At 39.8% G+C, this 23624-nt stretch overlaps 1 protein-coding gene across 3 annotated transcripts in view; it reads left to right on the forward strand.

Moving 5' to 3' along the window:
- Nucleotides 1–23624, forward strand: part of mtss1 (MTSS I-BAR domain containing 1) — a 65946-nt gene that overhangs the window by 23486 nt on the left and 18836 nt on the right. For all 3 annotated transcript variants that reach the window (XM_075461812.1, XM_075461813.1, XM_075461814.1), the window contains exons 3-6: nucleotides 2525–2598; nucleotides 17379–17463; nucleotides 18705–18796; nucleotides 18878–18952. In XM_075461812.1, the coding sequence (XP_075317927.1) occupies nucleotides 2525–2598; nucleotides 17379–17463; nucleotides 18705–18796; nucleotides 18878–18952 (326 nt within the window). The remainder of the gene's footprint in view (nucleotides 1–2524; nucleotides 2599–17378; nucleotides 17464–18704; nucleotides 18797–18877; nucleotides 18953–23624) is intronic.

The raw sequence follows: 23624 nt of genomic DNA on the forward strand, positions 1-23624 counted from the left end.
TTTCATATATACTAGTGAAAAGCTTTACCTTTCATATATACTAGTAAAAACCTCTCATACACATATGTCAAACCTCTCATACACATATGTCAAACCTCTCATACACATATGTCAAACCTCTCATACTCATATGTCAAACCTCTCATACACATATGTCAAACCTCTCATACACATATGTCAAACCTCTCATACACATATGTCAAACCTCTCATACACATATATACACAAACGCTAAACGGAGTTTTTAAAAAATCTCCACTTTTGCCGGAGTTTTTTTTATGCTTCGTTTTCGGAGGAAAAAACTCCGTTTGTGTATAAACGAAAGGCACAAACGAAGGGAAAGGTCTTCGTTTATCAAAATACCCGGGTATGTGTAAACGGCACCTAAGTGTGTCAGATGTGCAAAAACAAACAATTTAAACCAAACATTTTATTATAAAATTTCATCATGGAAAATGTAAAACAAGCCTTAACAAAGAAGTCCTTTTACTGTTATTTAGAAATCTTGAACTAATGAGGGTTGATCCATGGCAGCATGACAGCAGTGACCACAGCATCTGCTGACCTCCCAGACAACAACAAGAGAGAAACAATTCATTATCACAGCTGCAAAGACATGCCGAAAAAAACTTGGGCTACTTAATTAGTTAAAGACCAGTCAGCTAATGCCTCACAATGCCAAAAAATTTTGTAATTTCATCAATTTACCAGAGAAAATACTTCAGAAATACCAAAAATGTATTAAATGTATTATCACTAGACCTATATAGTATTTTGGTAATGTTTTAAAACCTAACAATCAAAACAACTTTACATAATGTGACCTGACAATTAAAAGTTAACAGACTTTAGTGAAATGATCACGTTAATTACCTCACGTTAGCCTCCGTTACCAAGCTTTAAGCTAGGTCCCTAAATCCATTCCATTTTTAACATCAGTATCGACATTTCATGCTAACCAAATGTAAAAATAACGATGTCTAAGAGTATACTTCTGATAGCTTATGCTTAAAAATGTAAAAAAAAAAACGTTTACAATGCTGTTATTTCATTAACTTACCAGTAATTGTTCTTGACAAGCAATTGAGGTTAATGGAGCTGCGTCTCTTGTTTGGAACTATTGGCGTCTCCGTGACCCACGTGACTTCCGCATTCCTTTCTTTCTATAGAAGTCTATGGGAGTGTCGCCACTCTCTTTTTACACCACTCTGATGTTAACTAAAACAAGGTTTTACATAATTCATAATGCGTTAACATTTCGTCCCAAATAGGAAGAATTCAGCCATAAACACGTCTTTCACTGTGGGTTTAGTTAGGGACTAAGATTCTGGCTGATCTAACATGTATTGTTAGCATATAACCCTGAAACAAAAGGTGGGTTTCATTCTGCTGAATAAGACTAATGTAGCTCCTCATAAAATTTGATCCACTCCATGTGTTGAGATTAATTTATGTGCAGATGCTCTTTATTTCCACCTGTTAAATGTCTAAAGGGCTTGTTTTCCTTTATAGATATTAAAATGTTTTGTAGGAATGATAAGAAATGTTGCTTTTACACGTGTATCTGCACATTAAAGCAGCATGAACTCACTGAACCAAGACCAAGTGAAGCTTCTGCTCAGTCAGATTTTGGGTTTAGTTTTGTCAATGTGTGTCACTGTGAGTTGTCCTCCAGCTCAGTCAGTCAGTTATTAGTGGACTGGATGATTAATAATTTATTTGCACATCTGAAACTTCAAAGAAACATGGAAGAGTGTTTTAATTTTTAAAATAGTTTTGTTTCCCCTTTACTTTATCGCTCTCATTCTAATGAGATTATGATGGGTTTTAGTTATTGAGTCAAAGGCAGGAATAGCTGTAAACTGCATCCCTACACATGAAGACGGTAGGTGTGTGCATGTGTGTCAGAGTCAAGTCTTTGGTCTTACTTTGAAAGACAATTTCCAATGAGGTCAGACGGACACACACAGTCATTACCCCTTAAAATGTAGGAAGATCAGGTGTTGGCTATAGAAGCGTAGACTTGACTGGTAAAAGACACGCAGACAAAAGGTCCATTGATGAAGATGATGTGTGTCTCAGAGGGTCTCCAGTTGCACTCCCAACACAGGCCTTTGAAGGCTAATGGCCTCACATGTGGCTCCACCAAAAGTCCTTCAAATTACACCAAATGGAGGTTTGTTTAAGATGCGTTCTGAGTTTTGTCGGCCTGCTGCTGTGTTTCTTTAGGATCTCGTTTTTTTGTTGGGTTACACAGTTTTCTAATCCTCCTCCAGCTTCCCATCTGAGAACACATGTCTGTTAGAAAGCATCACCTCTCTGGAAGGAGGACGACTTGTGTTAGGATTCAAGTAAAAATCATTTTCTTTTGGTATCTCAGGATTATTTGAAGTAGCAAAGGACGTCTGGGAGACTTTGTGTTAATTTACCTTCATTAATATAAAAAGAAGTTGTTTAACTTTTCCAATGAGACATGGATTTGATGGATTTTGATGATTATAAATGTTTTTTCTTTTCTTTTCAGGACAACCATCGTGGTTACTGGAGCCTTCTTGGATGCTTTTCAGAAGGTGGCTGACATGGCGACTGGAACCAGAGGTGAGGACACACACACACACACACACACACACACACACACACACACACACACACACACACACACACAGGTGTACACAGTGTGGTCCACACACATGCAGTTTTATAAATCTAGCATTGGAATATTCTTTTTATTTAGCTGTGGAAATGGCACTCGTGATCGGGCTATGACTAAACTTCAGCTCTGTTTAGTCAGGGAGAGGGAGGAGTGAGCAGCAGCATGAATGAGCCGTTAACACGTCCATGGTGTTGTTCCTGTGGTCTGTTGGCGAGAGACAGATGAGACACTCCATAGCGTCAAACTTTCTCTCTGAACGATCATTTCACATACAAACGTTACACAAAGCATCGCAGGTTGTGGGTGGTTTTTGACATGGCAGGAAACTGAAGATGCAAGATGTATTCTGGACGGGGCTGCTGCTGTAATCGGTTGCAAGCCAGACGCATTAAGATGGAAGCCATCAATCACCATAATAAACCGACATCTTGCATCTCACACAGTGAAACAAGAGAAGTGTTTTCCCTTGTGATCTTTTTCCCTGTAGATCCTGAGATCAAGGTGAAAAATTGGCTCCATCTACTCTGTGGAAAGACTTAGTAAATGATATAATAATATGTAGAAACCATTGTGCTACCGGATTATGAACTGCTCCAGGAAAAAAATCCCTCGCCAGATCTTACTTCATGTTTCTTTAAGACTTTAATGCCAAGTTGCTTTGGCTGTTTTGGCCATTTTTCTCTTTAACCTTTTCCTTTTTCCTGCTAGTCTTCCTGTGATTCTTTCTGCCTCAATCCAGTGAGTCTTTCTGCAGCTGCCTTGTTTAACCCTGGATTATGTTACACACATTTTAGTTGAATTACTCTAATATTACATGACATACCAGGTTAGTTAACCCATTGGCGCCTAAAGCACCTGCAAAAAAGGCTGCTCAATGCCTAAGCCAGTTTTTAGAAAAGGTCCCCAATGCCTGAGGGTTTTTTTTAACTAAAAACAATTAATTGAAAACACCTAAGAAAAATTAAAAAAAATTTCGCTGGCTGGATTGTATTACTTTTTTTTAATCAATGTTGGACATTTGGTTCATGTAGTTTTGCTTTATGATTCAGGATAATACCCAATGCTGCTATTTATTATACTACTATTACTATACTGTTACTATACTATAACTAAATCATAATCATAATATCAGCAATAATAATGAATGATAAAAAAACCCTGCAATATATCTTGCATTGTGCAGTTATACTGTATACTTCAGTGACACGACTTCTAAAAGATCATAGTTGTCATACTGCAGTAATTCGCACCGGGCTCTCTTTTTTTTTTTGACATAAGGGCAACGCCACTCAAATAAGAATGAGAAGTCGTCAGAATGCAGCGCAAGAATAAATAATTACATCATGTCGAAACGATCTCGTGCCATCACTCGGGCGACATTTGTCTGATACAGCCACTTACTCTGCCTCCAGTAATCCCGGCGAGTTGGTAGTTTGATTATTCCAAAAGTTAGGCAGAGACCGATGAAAGATTTCATCTCCTGCTTTGACACGGGGCTCCACTTCGAGTTGAATGGTGTGTGGCCGCGCGCCTGATCCGCATATAAATTTGTCTGTGTCACCAACATATCCCAAACTTCATCAGTGAAAATATGCGAGAACACATCTAAAGGACTTGCATCTTCAGATATTGGCACCTTCAGCCCCGGTGTACGAGTAAACTTTTGTTGACGTCGGGTGCGAAATCCAGCGGACTGCCTCTCTTCCTCTAATAAATTCTGTTGATCATTCCCTTCCAACTCCACACTTCCATCGCTGTCACAGTATGTCTCGTTAACCGCAGCCATTGTAGCCGAGCTGTCAAATTAGCTACAAACGCACTATTACAGAACAACTAATCGAAAACAACTACCTCATGTGTATTTGAACCAATTATTGTGCATTACATGCTGCATTCGTCTTGAAAATAATGATAAATGAACAATGTTGCGCTACGCAACAACCGGCGTTAGGGACAATGTTGCGCTACGCAACATCCGGCGTCAATGGGTTAAGACAGTCGTTATCAGTTTAATACTAATATTTTGAATCAAGTTATACACTTTACATATATTTGCAAATCAACATTACGAAAACTTTGAACTTCATTACATTTCTTGCTTAAAAATGAGTGCCAGCAGTTTTTTGTTTAGATGAATAAACCCTCTTGGTTGGGTTGGATGGAATCCAGTAAGTGTAGCTCACACTCACACATATTGATGATAAAATAAATGGACATATCTTCTTTTATTCTGTACATTTTCCTTCCCTTTTAAAACCTTACAAACCTAACCTACTTTTCCACTAAAACAAAGAGGTGGACTGCAGCTCAGCTGGAGATTGGTGTGTTAGTTGTGGCTCATGTAATCTTGAAGCGATAGGATTTATGGTAAAGCAGACCTCCTCCCAAACTGGCACTGATGCTCAACAGGCTCCAAAGAGCGCAGTCTGTAGTCCCAGAAGAGTTTGTACACCTGTTTTTGAAACGTGCTTTTGTACTCCTGAAGACCTCTAAGCATGCTTTGATGTGTAAGATCTCTGGACTTGTCCGTGTATATATTTTCTGCCGTAGCCGCCTCGGGTCTCTCACCAGATTTTGAGCCAGGGAAGCATTAGTGAGGCTGGACACTGATGCAGGTTTGTATGACTCAGCTTGTGGTCAGCATTCCAGGTTATAACAGGATCTTTGTCAGCAAAATGCTCCGATAAACTAGGAGAACAGAACCTTTACTCACTTAACCCGTGTGCTAATAATGTTTTATTTTATTAGATTGATAAATGTTGATCCTTTTTTTTTTTTTTTGGCCCACTTCTGACATAAACCGATTATCCGATCTTGTGCGTATAAAGCATTAGTTTTTAGGCCATCAGACACAGACTGCTGCCTGTATAATACAGAAGGATGTGGACTACCAGTGTGTTCAGAGCCTGGAATGATTATGTAACACTTAGATCAGTTGGTATTTAAAAGAAAATCCAATAACGTGTGTGTGTGTGTGTGGGAGGTGGATTATGGCCACTCCCCTCCATGGAAGCCTCAGCAGACCAGCTCTGTCATATTTGAGTGTTTGTTTATAAAAATAGAAAATCACATGCAAAGGAGCAATGCGTGACTAGTTAGCGTTCGGTGGAAATTTGTGTGTGGTGACCGAGGAGGCTGGCAGCTGAAAGAAAACCAAACTCAGACAGAATGGACCCGTGAAGTCATTTAGATACAGAGGTTCGTGTGAAATATGCAGCTTGAGGCAGCTTTAGATCACATTCTGCAGCACATGACATCACTTTAAGCATAACAGCTGAAAATTTCAACAGCGTGGTACCATAATGCATCATCTGTGTAGAAATAGAAGAAATTTATAGATGTTTTCTAGCAAAGTCCGAGTCAGGACAGCTGCTTAGTGGAGCGATAATCAAAACATCGATTTTAAATGAGAGATTTTGTTTAAATTCAGTTCATAAAGTGATTTATTGCTTAGTTAAGATGTCTTTAGTTGAATATGTGGTAACATCTGCAGCAGACTGTGTACATGAACCCCAAAGACTCAATGCTATAACTTGCTTTGTTTATAATGCTTTGTTTTATGTCATTCATTTCTTAATGTCAGAAAGAAATCGGAAAGAAAAGGAGAGACTATTTTTTCAACCTAACCTCAGCCGTAGAAAAATAATTCTTGCTCTGTTTGTTGTCACTATTGGTCTGTTTTTCTGTTTGTCGGTCACTGTTGATTTTGTGCAATTTGCACGTTGACGGAGACGACTTACCCAAAGTGTGGCATTATTCCACAAATGCCTCTAACATAACAGAATGCGCTCCAGCGCGCTAACAAAGGTGGAGAAGAACATGACTGTTTAACATGAATGTCAACAAGTCTAGATTTAGAATATTTTTTAAATGAGCTTTGCAGTCGTTTAATCAGGAAGGAAATGCAGAGTTGGTTAGACTCGGCTCAGTTCATATCTGGGTTAAACTTGTTGCCATCTGTTTGCGTTTAGCTTATTGTAACGCTAATAGGGCCTTCACACACTACATGTTGACCATGCACATTCCACTGTTATCCGTGCGCGTGCTAATGTGCGTGTTTAGCGTGTTTTGACAGCTGTCTCCTCCTCCTTCATTCTCTCTCCCAGCTTATCGGACTGTCAGCTGCTGAGTGTGTGACAAAGATAAAAGAAAAATGAAGCAGCTGAAAATAGGAATGCCGCGCGCTACCTATTTTCAGTACTTGATTCACACTCGTACTCTTAGCTTTGTCAGCTCTTAGCGCCGTGTAAAACGACTTGATCGTTTCCTCCCTCTCAGCTCATTACAGCACCCTCGGGGCGCTCACCAGAACCGGTCTGGTGGGTTTGTGCGTGGGATTCGTGGTTGGTTTCCACGGTAATGCTCATGTTCTCGTCTTGCTTTGATGAGCGAAATGGAAGACGCTGTGTGTTTGAGGATTGTTTTTCAGGAGAAACAAACTCACAGAGGCATAACTGGCAGCCTGGTGCCTTGCTCAAAGGTACGCCAGTTGCACCACACACCTGTTCTTAGAACGTCCCATTATGTATTTTGGCGTGAGCTGACTTTTATTGTAGTTATCCGTGTGCGAGCCTGATAGACCATGACAGCATCCTCGTGCTGTCAACATTGGTAACATCAGTTCTTCAATGCAGCCAGAACCACAAGTGACATCAGATTAATCCAAATGTTAAATATTGTGATCAAGGATTCCTGATCTGTGACATTTGTGGATTGGAGCAGTGACTGACGTTTTGGCGTGCCGCTTCATCAAAGACAAAACCATATCACAGCTCCCATCCTCATGTTTTTGGTCTTTCTTTTTCCATCTTTTTTCACAGCTGTCGGGGACAGATTTTCGGGGGTTGAGCACAGATGATTATGTGTTGCTTTATGTGTGTTTTTCTTTCTTTTTTTTTTTTTTAACCTGTACCTGGTCATTTTTCAACAGGAAGCATGTCTCGACTATGTTGGCTCGTGGAAAGCGGTGAATTTTAGTACCTCCTACATTTTGTGCACATGTGCATATACATTTGCACCAGATCTAGACACAAGGCAGTAAAACGTTGATAAAGGTAATAATGCACTTAGGGAATGCAGTACTGTTTCAAATTTAGAAGTTCTGAAAACTTGGCATCTTTTGCCTCCATAACTATCAGTTATTGTGTTTTTAATGAGGAGTTTGATATGTAAACGGTGATTCTGCACACAGAATACATGCATGCCTCGTCTCAATGTCTACGTGCCTGTGGTATGAAATGCGCTATATAAATAAAGATGCCTTGCCTTGCCTACGTGCTCTTGACATTTTACATCTCTCACCCATCACTGTTCATAACACCAACGCGTTGGATGGTCCTCCTGGACAGTACGTAGGCTAAGACACTGGTATATTCTTGTTTCAAAGCCTGTTCTTGGTCTACTTCTGTCTTACCTCTCGAACTTCCTCCATCTGAGGAGTTCAGGGCCTCATAGCCTTCGTTCACTGGATTTTTTTCTATTATTTTCAGTTCCAAGGCTGCTCCCTTTGCCTGGAACGAACTGCAAAAAGACTTGAAACTTCATGACTTCAATGGTCCCATTGGAGGCTTTAAAAAAATGCTGGATGACTTGGAGACTGATTCATCTGTTTGTAGATATGTCTATACATTTTTATCTCTTTTAGCCACATTTTCCTTTTTCTTTATAGCCACCAGTAAATAAATGTGAATTATGTAAGTAAGAAACTGATGAGGAGGGGGTGTGTTATGGGGTCTTGAATGCTGTTTGTAGTTTCCTGTCATTTAGTCATTGATTGCTTTTTACAGATTGACACCTGATCAGTCAGTGTGCTGATGTCAGCTCTTCTTCGTGGCTGTTTGTTGGTGCGTTGAGTCACAGCAGTTTGAGTTTACACCAAATTGAAATGGATTAGATTTCATACAGATTGCTCGCTCCATCCATCCACCCGTCTAATTTATTCTGAAGCCTCTTCATCCTTTTCCTCTTTATTTCACAGTGTTATAAATAAAGGCGCCAGTGGGAATTGAACCTGTATCAACTGCTGAATGTATCATCCTTATTTCACCACCTTTAAAAACTCATCACTGTAAACACAACTTCAGTTATGAGCTTAATGGTTAAGCGTGACAATAATTAATAAGTATTAGAGTTAATACTTGGCACAAGTCTTATCATAATCAGCTGATTTTCGAAGTAGGTTCCCCTTGTCTCTTCTCTGGTGATTCCACATGACTGGTTTCCCTGGCAACTGAGGAACCGTTGACGTCTTTGGCATCATGGGGCTTTCAAAGCACACACACATGTACACGCACATCACAAGACAACCCACTGAGTCCTGAATAATTCTAACAGAGGCTTCCTAAGGTCCACACCCCGCATGTTTTTTAAGGTTTGCTCCATCGCGACTGGTCAGTTAATCAATAATTAAGTCAATATGAAGAGAGGCAAAGGTTAAATGCTTTAGGAGCAGCGAGTGTTTCAGTCTAACTCTTCAGCACACATAATAGTATATATAGTATAGTTTTTTCCCCTTAATATTTATGTTATAGAGTTTCAGTTTGGAAAAATCACAGATTTGACAAAAATCTGTGATTTACAGTAGAAAACAAGAGGTTAGAAAGTAGATTCAGAGGAAGGGAACAACCTGTGTAAAGAAAACATGAATTAATTCACGCTTACACACGCTGAGGGTTTACTGAAAGGGCCACAGTATGAGCGGTGAGATGGAGACGAGAGCTGGAAAATCTCTGGGAAAAGGAGGGTGAACAGTTCTCTCTCTGTCTCTCTGGCACCATGTCTTTGGAAAATAGAGGAAAATTATAAAAGATCTGACCTTTCTCTTCTTTTTTTCTTTTTTTTTCCCCTCCTGGAGAAGTTTCAGTGCTTTTTGGTCACAACATTCACGCTACAAATCTTCTACATATTTAAGAAAACTTGGCTAAATCTTTATGAAAATAACATCAAAGCTTACAAGAGAAAAAAGTAACGTAGGACCAGCAAATGTATTGTCTATATTGAATAACCTTAAGGGGAAAAACACCACAAATGTGCCCTTTATTTTGCTGTTAGGGGCTCCTGTGCTCCTGTTATTGGTTTGTTTATGTGTTGTTAGTTAACCAATGCTTTAAATAAAAGATTGGAAATGATTTAGCTGAAATAAACCTGTCTCCTGCCTCATTGAATGAAAATGTTTCACTATCACACAAACCCAAAGAAACTCTGTTTTTATGGACACGTCTGTATTAGACCTCACTGAGGCTCTTGCGGCCTTCCCATCAGGGTGGAAACCACAACAGCAGCATATTTAAGGTACCGAGTGGAGTTTGGATGTTTAGTTGTGCTACAAAGCAGTAGATCTTTGTTCTGTTTGTGTCGGGTGACAGGGTACAGTGGTGCTTGTAGTGTTTCAACCCTTAAAAGTAATCAGATTTTCATACAGTGGTTAAAATTAGGAAAGAGATCAGAGTAAAGCAAATTAGATAAATATGTTATTACTTGATTTTAAAATGTTTTTTATTTAGGGTAATGATTAAATACAACATAATCAGTGAGCCAGTTTTGACCCCACATGCAGAAATAACTGCAGCTCAATGTTCTTGATAGATTTCTATCAGTGCTGCTCTTTAGCTTTCAGGACTTTTTATGCGTTATTTTGTGAAGAATAGCTTCAACTCTTGGATGTTTCCTCACAAGAATGGCTCACTTCAGGTTCTTCCACATTTCTTTGAATAACTAAATTCTTCTTTAAGTGGTCTCTGATCTAGTTTCTGGGTACATTTCCTGCAGCATTTGAATCAGCTGAAGGCTTTTCAGAGAATTTCTTGGACAGCCCAATAATAAATAATAACACAATATTCATCTATGAAACCAGATCAGTTGGTCAGACTACAAGCATTTCTTTAAGACGTAAAGACCTGGATGACGCAGAATTTCCTGCTTCTAAATGTTGCCTTTGGACCCAAACGCTTCAGGGAAAAACTGCCTAGCTATATACTTACTTTAGATGGCATTTCCTTGGCTAGTAGTACTACAGTGAGGAATCTTGAAGTTATTTTTGACCAGAATCTATCCTTTGACACATATAAAACAGGTTTCCAGGACTGCCTTCTTTTACCTTCATAATATTACCAAAATTTGGAACGCCCTGTCTCACAGTGGGGCAGAAAAACTGCTCCATGCATTTGTTACTTCAAGACTGGACTAATGAAATGTAGTGTTTTACTTTGTTTAAACATGTTTTTTTTTATCAAACCAAAAGGTTTTCCAGCAGTCTTTCGGCTTGTAGATGTGTTCTTAGGCAAACTGCTAATCCATAGTTATCAATATCCACCTAATGTTGTTTTCATAAGCATGGAATTCGCTCGACATTAGCATTACCGGTCATGTTGAAATGTCATCCACAAATGGATGCGTGGATGGAAACTAGACGTGACATTCAAAAAGAATCTGAATGTGTCTGATCTCGTCTGAAGTAATCTCTGCTCCACACATGTCTGAACACAAAAAGAGGGTTAAGTGTTCAATACTTGGCTGCATAACAACACACGTGCAAATATACACGTGTGGAAACAACAATGAGGCATGCATCTGAACAGCATCCATGCACCATCACGTGCAACTAAACTATTATATTTAAAGCAACACTAGAGAAGTCTGTGAACCTCAGAGCTGATTGTGCTTCTGACTCGTTTTGAAGTAAATCGTTATTCATTATGCACATTCTGTGGCCACTTCGGCCATAACAAATACATTTTAGGGACAGACAAATACCACTGTAGCAAATGCAGGTAGGAGCTGCAAGATGAAACTATTTGAGGAAGTGGGGTAAAAATGTTCAAGTACATTTTTATATTTTGTATGCAAAACATCAGAATGGATTTTACTGCTAAAGAGAAAACCAGGAATGACGGACAGATGCAGAGCTAGCTTAGTTGTTGTTGTTTTTAAGTTAGAACTGATCACTTGTTCTGTCATGTTTGTTTTGCTTGGCTCCGTCTGCAAAGTTGTCATGTGGGTTTATGATCATGAAAAGAATATGATCAATGCCTCCTTTTGTTCTGCGAAGGCTGTGAATCGAGAGGGGATTGAAGCTGTGGTGGATTCCTGTAATTAGACTAATGTTTACATACTCCAGAATTTACGTATCAGTTGAGCAGTTTTTGCAAATTTAATTTCAAAGTCAAGTTTAATGCCTCTCAAAATGTTATCTTGCATCACATGACACTAATACATACAATGTGAATTATAGGCGTTAGATATGTTGTGCGCATGCATCAGTTTCACATAAAACGTGCTTCAAAGATGCTTCAAAAAGGTCAGAAAAAGCAAAGTGTATCACAGAGACAAAACTTTTGTGTGAGCATGTTTGTTCATCTCGTATATCACAGTTCATAGAAATATGCAGTCCTGGGGCTTCTGGGGGTGTACATGTATGGCTGTGCATGTGCAGGGCTCAGATGGAAATTTGTTTTTACGACTGTGGTGATAGATCCCAGAAGTCTGGGGGTGCCAAAGCGCACAAAATGACCAAATTCAAGGTCCAACTTTTACTAAATAATTTAAAGGATGAATGTGTTCATTTTAAGATATGTGCTGTTATTGATTACTGTTGTTCTCTTACTATTATAAATGTAGTTTTAAGCAGTTATCATCGTTTTAGTGTTGTATTTAGTGCTTTAGCTTTGACCTATCAAGCAGAAAAATACTTTTATAGGTGCAGGGCTGTCGTGGCTAATAGAAACATTGATGAAAAATATCAAAATATGATGGAATTGATGATTCAAAAGAGCTAAAGGCTAACTATAGTTAACTCTAAACACGAAACACTAAAGCTCATATCCAAGCTCCATCTCTATAACCAGATTCCATAATGAGGTCAATCTTAGCCAACAGTTAATAAATACTTGTTGGAAAAATGTAATACTATTTGAGTAAGAGATATTTTTTCAGCCAATGTCGTCATTGCTACATACATTAGCAATCGTCTGCCTATTTCTTAATCCAACAGACACAAATCTTTAAACTCATCCCCTTGAAGTATTGTTTGTGTAAGTCGAGAATTTATTCTCTTTTAGGCTGTGATTTGGTCTTCTCCTCAGAGGCTATTTAGCTGCGATATGTTTGCTGCCTGTAGCTGGTTATTGTAGACCAGGTAGCGTGCGGTGAACCTGTTTGCTGAAAAAACAACTGCTTACAGCTGCTTGAAGGCTAATTGGTGCAGAGCACAAACCAAAAATGGAAACCAAAATAAGCTAGAAGGCCGAAAATTACTGAATAGGTCTGTGATCAATTCAGTTAATCTCTACCATTTAATCTTTAATTTATTTAAATACAGCTGTTATTTGTCATTTGCTCTAGCAGGACAACAAATGTACCCGTATGGCTGTGCATGTTGCAGGGCTCAGAGGGAGATTTGGTGCTACAACCCAGAAGTTTAGGAGGGCCAAAGAGCCAAAAAATTAAGGCCCGACCGATTATCGGCCCCACCAATATATCGGGCCGATATTTAGCATTTTGGGGATATCGGCATCGGCCATACTTTCCATAAATTTCCACCAATAAGTTTACATAATTTTCACAACCAATTTTCCAGCCGTTTCGTTCTGAACGCGTCTTCTGCTCTCGCCACTTTGAGTTCATGAGCATTGCCCCGCCCGTCACAACATCGGATTTGTTTGGCACACGGAATACAACCAATCAACACGCAAGGCTGCGAACGGTTTCAAGGCGGCCGTGGCGCAAGTTGGGGGCGGGGTGGCTACTGAACGCTGTGAGCGGTTTCAAGGCGGCTGCGGTGCAAGTGGGGCCACGGTGGTGGCAGTACTACTTGAAGCAGAGAGAACAAACTCCCTTCAAGGGAGTTTGTTATAACCCTTTGTTATAACCCTAACCCTTATCCCCTGCAATAAGTCACAAACACACCAACGTTACAAAAGCACGGCAGCACAACGTCTTTATTAGTGTATACAACTAGTGAAAATGGTCCATTTGATCTGTGTAAAAACGCAAACCTTTAGCTCACGTAAGGATAACCAGAATGACAGCGAATACTCCTCACTGAAACGGTTGTCCATAAAACAGTCTCAGCATAGTGTACAGTAATTTTTAAACCCCCACATGGAAACGTGAACGTGTCTGTAGTTCTACACGAAAGGTGGACTGAAAGCCATGGTCAATGAAGCCCAAATAAAACGTGTTTGTGTTTGTTCCTGAGACTAACCATTTGTTAGTGCAAGCCTGCTAGCTACTTGGTAGACTGCCGGTGTGAGAGCCTATCTTGTTCCGTAACAACTGGTTACCCAGCACGTTAGAACCAACGGTGATTGGTCGTAATGTCCCTCTTAATTAACTTTAATAGAATTAAGTTTTGGCCAGTCCTTGCGTTTCAAACATCTGGAGTAACATCTTGTTACGGGTAGCCAGACAGGCTGTCACACCACCACCAAGTAGCTAGCAGGCTTGCGCTAACAACCATGGTGTTAGGTAAACAACTTCATGAAGCCGCACGCGACGCGACTCTGGCTTAAAGGTACATTGCACGTTTAGCCTATTAGTTACTTTATTATGCGTTGCTAAGCCCTTTGACCATTTAAACACGCCCAGTGTGATATCAAAGTGCTAGCAGTTGGCCGATCTGTAGGGAGTTTGTCCAAAGTATATATTCAAGTATTCTCATAGCAGGGAGTGATTTATTTTTTTATTGATAATTATGTATTTATATTATTATTTTATTTCCCGTTTTATTCCAAGTTAAGTTTGGCTTTATTTTACAAATGCTGCTGGCAGCTCCCTGCACTTTTCATTTTTACAATTAAAAAGACTTAATGGATATGAAAGTTTGTGTCAGTGTGTGCTATTTTTAATTTATCGTGAATAATGTTTCTATTTATCGGTTGCACATATCGGTTATCAGCCTCCCATTTCCAGAATTATCAGTATCGGTATCGGCCCTGAAAAAACATATCGGTCGGGCCCTAAAAAAAATGACCAAAATTCTCTTAATTTGACCTGTTTTACTACAGAATTTAAATGATAAACTGTGTTTATGATATGAAACGTGCTGTTACTAGTTTTTTTTAAACATTCAAATATTTAAAATACAGATTCAAATTTTAATTAGTTAATAGCAACAACATTAGCTGGCTTTTGAACTGAAAGCTTAAGCAGCTCGGTATCAAACATTGCATCATAGACTTTTGAAACATCTACTTTATGCATTATCACAACATTAAAGTCTTAAATGTTATCTGAGCTCAGAGCTTGAGGTGCAACAGGGAGGGAAAGGCAAATAAAACAAGCACATCTCGACACACCTCAACAATTAACCCACACCCTTTACCAGAGAGCATGTCTTTGTGTGCTTTCCCACCCTCTTTTTGTCGCGTGTGTGTGTGTGTGTGTGTGTGTGTGTGTGTGTGTGTGTGTGTGTGTGTGTGTGTGTGTGTAGTTTATGATAATATGTATTTTATAGCAAACAGGGCAGAACTGAGAGGGAATGAGATGGAACATGAGCAAGAAAAGATGGAGGACAGAGAAAAGTAAGGGGAAAGATGGATGCAAAAAGGGGAATGTGAGAAGATGTGTAGAGTCTGATGAAATAATAGAAGATAAATAAGGCTTTTTTTTTTTTTTTTTTAAACCAGTAAAGGTTTCACACTGTGATCACTTCCTGTTAGTACTTGACCTGCTGGATGAGCAAACGCACACCTGATAAGTCATTTTTCATTTGAGCTTTCCTTACTTTACATGTCGGCCATGTTTCAGTTTTGCAGCCTGCGCGTGTGTGTGTGTGTCTTTGACTCTTCCTGTTTCCACCCCGTGCAGCTATTAGATTTAGATATTCAAATAGCTTGAAATTAGTGTGTGTGTGTGAACTCTCACAGTACAAACTTTCACTTGGATCGCATTGCAGCCGAATGTTGTGGATGAAATGAAATGTCACAGAATTTTTGCCTCACGTTTTCAGTGTGATGACTCAGAAGAATCACAGACTTGGAAAGCTTACTTCAACATTGAAGATAACAAAAAAAAAGCTAAATTTTGCACTACCTCTTCAACACCAAAATGCTTTGATGAGTAGATTTGTCATTTTAACAGAAGATGTCGGGCCTACATACAGACTGATGGCCACAAAGAGGCCATTATTATGAGCTTGCCTCTCTGTGTGTGTGTTTATATGAACATGACCTGTTGTAGAAGTCATGCTTCTTTCCTTCCAGTCCATCTCCCACTCTGAGTCAACCTTTATGTGGCATCAAAACTGATGCACAACTCTTACAAACATTAATTTCCTCAATTTGCTATTTTTTTACACGTCTTGCAGGTGAACAAATCATGACATCTAATCAGACTAAGACACAACCACCATTTTAGAAGTGAGTCAACATGAAAAAGAAAAGCTTCTATCAAAACATGTTAATGAGCATTTTACATGTATGCATTATTTCTGAGCTGTACAACCTGATATGTTTGATATAAAATAATAACGTGGCCCATCCTGCTCTTTATTCTGCTCTTTATTCTATCTTCAAGAAACTCTTGAATACCCAGCTCTTCAGAGAGCATCTCCTATCACTTACCCTGTACTTCCCTACCCCTTCTACTGCACTTTATCTCTGTACTTCCCTCTATGTCTGCACTCTATCTCTACACTGTCACCCCTGACTGAGTCTGACTAGTAATTTCCTTCTATGTAGCTTATTGTTATCTTTGATGTTAGCTGTAATGTTATATCCTCATTTGTAAGTCGCTTTGGATAAAAGCGTCTGCTAAATGCATAAACAAAAACACTAGCACTAGCACTAAACTTTTACTCGCTAAACTCTCCCAACCACAACCTGGAAATATTAGGTCTTATATGCATGCCAATCCTATTGTGCATATTCAGACAAATATTTCTGCAGTGTGTAGATTTTTTGTGTTTGAATGCACAAGATCGTGGTGTCTAAAACATGGTGAAATGGTGTTAAAGCAATTAGTGCTGTGTAAGACTGGTTGTCGGCTAATTACACACACACAAGCCATCCATGTCACATAAAGTTTTACTCTTGAGTGCACTCTTGTGTTGCGTCATAGCTCCGTTAAGTGTTTGTGTATGTTGGTGTGAAATCTGATCAACCCAAGCTGGGTGTGAAAAGACGCGGTCACCATCTTACATAATTCATTAACAAAATGAGACACTTGAGCCCTCGTACGTCGTCTCAACACACATTACAACACTCATCTTAAGATCTTAATCAGATTGAGTTCTTAATGCGTCTCTAGTGTGAGGTATGGATGGCACACGCACCCACAAATACACACAGCTTTATTGCAGTTGTGATGCAGAGCCACAAACACAATGTACATATTAAATGAGTAAGAAATTGCTATATAAATTGGTTATAATGCACAGCTGAAGTGAAAGTGGAATATTTCTACACAACTGACGCACTGGCACAAGACTGTTTCAAATCCTTTCTCTTAATTTCTTTTGGACACAAACTTGTGGAACAGATTCAGTGAGAGATTCCTCACATGCTTTGGGAGCTTCAGACAAATTACAAACATGCAAGATGGAAATATTTTAGGTGTCACGTCCGTTTCAGCAGTTAACAGAAAAGGAGCTCAGATGCTAACATTTATGGGGTTATTATTTGAGTTGGATTTAGCTTTTGGTGCTCCAAAACTCATCTTTATTTAAAGATATTATTTGTTTTCATGTCATTTCTGTCCTTTTCTCAAAACAAAACTCTGATTTTTGCAGGTGCTACCAAGGAGATCGGCTCAGCGCTGACAAGGATGTGCATGAGACACCGCAGCATCGAATCCAAACTCAAGCTGTTCACCACGTAAGATAAACACACACACACGCAGTAGATACAGTAGTGTCTGATGTGATATTTACGAGGTGGGAAAGACAGGTGAAGCTGTGAATGACTGTGTGATGACAACTTTTATTTGATAGTGTGGGAACCAGACACTTTATTATCCTCAGCTGACATGTGGTCATACATGACAGTCAGACTGTGTATCTGTGTGTGGAGAGGGAAAGAGACAGCTGGAGCTGCATGCTGTCATGATTTCACCTTTCACCGCTGCCACTGCTGCAACGTTACAGTCATTTAGCTGTTATTCTGTCTGCTGTCATTGGAGAAGCTGTCGGTTAGTGAGTCACACGTCTTGTTTACACACGCAGACGCTCTCCGAAGCTGCTTTATGAGGTATGCCTGTACAATTTAGTGCAGTCAATACAACCGAAAAGCGACCTTCTTGATTGTGTTGGTTTGTAAAGACTGTGCCTTAAAGAGAGCTGCTCACCGCAGCCATCGGCTCTCAATAAAGATTTTATTTTACACCCTTGTGGGGATTTTTACAGGTTTTACCATCAATCAACTCACCAAAACAAAAATGGAGCAGCACCACACAGCTTTATGTTAAGTGCATGTGAAAATATAGTGTAATAGTGCTTAGGCTCGTTGTCTTGTTCTAAACCTTCATTCAGCCTGAGAGGAAAAGATTTTCAATCGGCATTGCTCCATATTTTTCTGCTTCCATCTCTTCCTCTATCCCGACTTATCTCCTACACCCTGTCGCAAAAAAACTCTTCAAATAAAGATGTTATCATGTCCAACTGTCTGGGTGGTAATAATGAGGTGATGGTGTTATCAGATAAGCAGAAATTCTAGATGTCTTGGTCTGATGGTTATTACGGTGCCTTTTGGCAAACTTCCAGAAGGTTGTCACATTCGTTTTAGTTAGGAATAGATCCTGTCTGAACACTACTGTGAAAACTGGCTGCTTGGGTCCCTTGTTTTCTGAGCAGCCAGATCTAAGGGGCACTTTAAATGGTGCAGAGATTTTCTTGTGTTCTTCCTCAGAATTTTGCCGAGACACGGTCCTTTCTCGCGGGTCTACAGGCAGATCTCTCAGCCTCACTGCTTGGTTTTCATTCATATATAGACCCTATATAGTCAGATTTCTGGCACATCAAGTTGTAGCACAGATAAGAGTAGGATTAGAGTAGATTTTGATTAAAAGAAGGTTAAACACAACGATCGATAAAGCTGGATTTCAAATTCCTTTATTTCAGAGCTCTCTCAGAAGGTCTGATCACTCCGCTTGAGTTGAAAATGGAAGAGTGGAAAAAAGTGGCCAGTCAGCTGGACAAAGACCACGCCAAAGGTATGTCAACATGCTAACTAACACAAACACACAACTGCACGGGCAAGACACTTTTCTCATTCGTGACTTTTTCACAATCAGAGTACAAGAAGGCCAGAGCAGACATCAAGAAGAAGTCATCAGACACCATCAAACTGCAGAAGAAGGTGAAGAAAGGTAAGAGGAGTCACTCATTTCACACCCAGAAGGTTTCCATTGGCACTGAACAACCAGCATCCAGCAGTCTGTCTTACTGTCATTCAAAAAGAATGTAAACAACAGCATAGTTTGATTAAGTTTAAAATATCAGAGCTCAGTTTTCTTTGAGGAAAAACCACCTGCCGAGTTTTAAAATCATTTTCCACAGAGAGGAAGAACAAACGCAGGGAGTCCATCCTGCCCTCATAGTGCTGAAAAATGTCTCATTAGATCTCTGCGGTATTACGTTATTCCCCACCTCCTGTCAGTCACCTGACGCCCCAAGGGAGGAAACAATCCCTCTGAAAACACGTTTCCCTGCTGAGATATCCGACACCAGGCAAACGATAAAGATTATTGAAAAGTGTGGATTGTAGAGGGTTCTGCAGGCTCAACTTTGGCACCAGTGACTGTTGAATTAATTTAGACTTCAACCTTTCGACGTGGAATGACTTGATATCCTGAACAAGACAAACAAAATGTTCAGTTTTCTTGATGACGGGGACACTTTAAATCGATGCTCCTGCAGACAGGCACATGGTCCAAAGCAGACAGAAAGGCTTGTTTATCAGTGCAGACCAGCTGACGGGAATATAATGATCTGTTTATGACTTCAATGTGGACATTCTGACTTGATTTTGGACTTTTTAAGTCTTGAATTGGTGCTTGTTGGACTTTGGACTTAACTCTGCTTTGTTAAAGTGGGGGTCACCTTTTATCTTGTGGATGAAGAGATTGAAGGTTAGTGTGTGCCGATCTGAGGCCTGTTTACTGTCTCCGGGAGTCATGACTGGACCCTTGCTACAGAAATGTGGACATACCTTTAGGCAGACACTGGTCCCACGCCCTTCTCTGCTATCACAGTGACACACCCCGTTGTTGCCATGGCTTCATTTGGCCTTTAGATCCCATAATCAAAGAAACTGAAAGAATGTGGACCGTCTTAGGTAGAATAAAACCAACCAACAAAGAAACCTCATTCATGCATGTCACACAAAGACATAAGACACACAAACCAAATTAAAATTAAAGAAACATCGAGGCCAGTTTCCAAACATTTTCTCCGTCTTTGCTCTCCCTCCCGAGAAATCCAATATGAAAACGCACAGACCGAAATAGTCCGTGCACACATCACAGCCTGCAGACCCGCCCAGAGTAAACAGAGTGATGTCTGATGTGGGTTTAACATCTCTGATCATGTTTTTTGCTTTGTGCCTTTTTCTCCGTCCATCTCACTGTATTCCTTCGCCGTTCCTCTTCCCGTCTTTGTATCTCAGTCCAGTCATACAGTGACACGCCAAATCACCTGAATATTTTTGAGCATTTTGTAGTCTAACTGGCCTCTGCAGCTACGATAACTTTGTACTCAATGTGGAGGTTTACCGATCTGTCGCAGAGCAAACCTTTAGTTTCTGCTCTGTGGGACTACTTTTATTTAGCAGATAAGTCCCAAAAGTTTTTTCTTTAAAATAAGCTGCTCCAACAGATCTAAGCCTGGTGAGTTCAGTGCTATTATTACTCATAGAGATGGTGGAAAAAAACAAAAAAAAGTTGTGATTAGTAGGAATTATCCAAATGAAAGAACTGCACACTCTTCGAGGATTATAAGGCTCAGGAAGACTATATGTAAACAAGTATGAAAAAGCCATAGCTTCACGTTGTTACCACGTAATGACAAAGCACGCACATAAACACACACGCTCACAAGAGTAGTTTCTTTTCCTGCTCAGTGTCCCAAACTCTTGTCTGTACACTCACCAATCAGAGCTTCACGTTATAATTATCCTCAGTGTACAGCGCTGTGTGGGTGGGTGAGTGTGTGTGAAGACACCGTATAATATGTAACAGACACAAGGACTACACTGGTGTAGCTTTATTGTTTGAAGAGAGCTAGTCTTAACAAAAGTCCTGTTATTTTCAGCCCGTCATCTTGTGGATGAGCGACGTTGGAGGTTTTGTTTCTTATTCAGGTTGAAGCTTTATAGTTTGCTTGTTGATTGTCTTATAATTAGTGTTTTCTCATTGTATTTAATTTACCAGTTTGCAGTTAGTCTAGACACTCATGATATATCACAATCTCATAATCACACCTCCAGCAAACTATGTTGATCTCTCTATTTCTAATGGTTCTCTTCAGATTCTTTCTTTAAATCCTGAAACTCTCACAGGCTTTTTTTGTTGTTGTTGTTGCTGTTATTATCTTATAATCTCCTCAGGTCCTTCCAGCACATTCTGCTTTTGTAGGGGTAAAAATACTTGAGGATACTTGAATAAAAAAAGGAAACCTGCTAACAGTAAACATCTGTTCCTTCCCTAATCATCCCATGTGATTTTGTGTGTGTGAATCATACATCTGTCATTATGTGGTCTTTAGCCACTTTAGGAAAGGGAATCTCCAACTGCTGACTGAGTGGAGCAGATAGCAGATGGGAGAAAAGACATTTTCCTCTGTATGGATAAAAAACTGGACACATATATATGGTAGCCACTTAATAGAACTCACAAAATGGGGTTTATGAGTGTTTGGGAAGTATCCCCAGTAGTAATATTAAGAGTTGTGGAAGGTTGAGGCTGCAACATAACTAAAAGTGCACAAACGTGCACTTTTAGTTATGTTGTCCGGTTGTGTGGCATATTCTGAAATATGAGAGCAAGAAAATGAGCATTTCCTCTTGTTGTTGTCATGAGTTTTTCCAGAAAAAAGCAGATTTGTTGCTTGGTGTTGGCAAGATTTCTTTATTTTTCTGAGATATTAAAGCTGCAGATACTATTCAAGCTTTGGTTTTAGGCTTGTGCAGAACTGTAACTGGAGCATAAATTATTCATCAAGAAGAGGATAATTGAAGAGGAAAATAATAGCATAAGAAAGATGAGTTTAACTCTTTTTGTGGTTGCTGTGTTAAAGAAGATTGGAGGAGAGAGCTGCAGTAAGAGTGGGAACAGAAATATTTGTAAAGAGAAAAATATAGATTATGGGGGTACAAAAAAAAGGGAAATCCCATCCCTTAGAAGAGAGGAGGAGGTTAAAGGAGTAAGTGCGGTTTGCATTTAAGACCTCCAGGATGGAGGGGAAGGACATAGATGAGATCATAGAGCTCTGATGTGGCGAGAGGGAGATGAAGATTCAGATAAAAGGGGAATCAAATGATGTGGGGCTGGAGGATTCTGAAGAAGCAAAATATGAACAAGAAGCTTTGTAAATGAACCTGAGGGTGGAAAAGAGGAAGGGCCCAGGGAGAAAGATGTCGAAGGAGATAAAAAATGGAAAGATTTCCGCAAGGGGGAAAAGTTCTTTACAAAAGTAGACGAGTTGGGAAAGGGATTGAGTAGATACTAAAAGGAAAGATGAAAGATGTGACGGGATGTTTGAATGGGAGGAAAAAGGAGGAATGAGGACGCCAAAGATCAGGGAGGTTAAAGGAGGAGAAGGGTCTTAAAGACATGGTTGGTAATCCTGTTCAGAAACACATTTTGTAATACTGGGTAAAATGGTCCGTCTATCCTGAGAGAAATCTATACAAGATGTATTTAGAAAAAGGAACGAAAATAATCAGACCTCTGTGGCAGCTGCAGGACTGAGAAAAAGCTGACCAATCCAAGATCAGCGGGACGCTGATCTCGGATTGGAGCGCCTACAAAAAACCAATCAGATGCCTCTGCTTTCTGCCTACGCCCCCCTCTGTCGGCTCCCTGCTCCGTGTGCGCACGCGGTTCTACCGGCTTTGGATGAAGCTCTGACGGAATGGGGAGGGGGGGGGGTGGAGCTTAGAGGAGGGGCCACTTTCGAATCTTGCTAGCTCTCTTGCTAGCTCTCTAGGATTACCTACCATAGCTTTAAGTGTTGTATACATCTGCTTCATGTCTGGACCTGCTGTGGAGACATGCACAGAAACATTAGACTTACACTATCTGAGGGAAACTGCTTTACCTCCAGTCTGACGCAGATGGTCTAGACTGTTGTGTGATTAAGTCTTTAAACATCAGTCATTGGTATTAAAAGCAGATGATTATGTCATCACAAACTTTTCAGCGTCATGTGTAACTTCAGTAAAGCTGCTAAAGCCACCAAACTTTGGGACATTGGGTAGTAAGGTTGGTCCTAACAGGTCTGCTTGGTATCCAAAACTTAACCTTTGACCTGAATCCTGTCGGTTTTCTGTTTCTTTTTTTTCTGTCTTCGGCTCTTATCCTTTAGCTTCGAAGGTCCCATTATTCTAATAGCTTGAAGCCAGATTTTTTTCCACGGGTTCATTTAAGAGGTGGGGCTTTAAAGAAATCTTTTTAAACAACATCCTCATAGAAAAGTGCTGACATACTGGTTTTACTTAATCCTCTGATGCAACTTGGATCATGAATCATCCGTTTAAGATGTTATTCACGCAGTGTTCTTATAATGGGCAACAGGAACACAAAGTCAGGTGTCTGTCCTGAAGGAAAAACACCAACTTTGTGTTTCTGTGAGTGGTTTGATGCTTAACTATTTAAAGTTTCCCCTCAAGTGAGTAAATAAAGTAACTCCAACTGCTTCTTCTCATAACAGGCTATGCATTTTCACCATCTGTGCTCACTTTCTTCCTTCCCTGACTCGCGTCTTAGTTCTGCCAAGTGAAGTGAGGACGTATAACCACTGTTTTTGTTTTCCGAGCTCATG

This window comes from Odontesthes bonariensis, chromosome 3 (assembly GCF_027942865.1).
Source record: "Odontesthes bonariensis isolate fOdoBon6 chromosome 3, fOdoBon6.hap1, whole genome shotgun sequence".
Classification (NCBI taxonomy): domain Eukaryota; kingdom Metazoa; phylum Chordata; class Actinopteri; order Atheriniformes; family Atherinopsidae; genus Odontesthes; species Odontesthes bonariensis.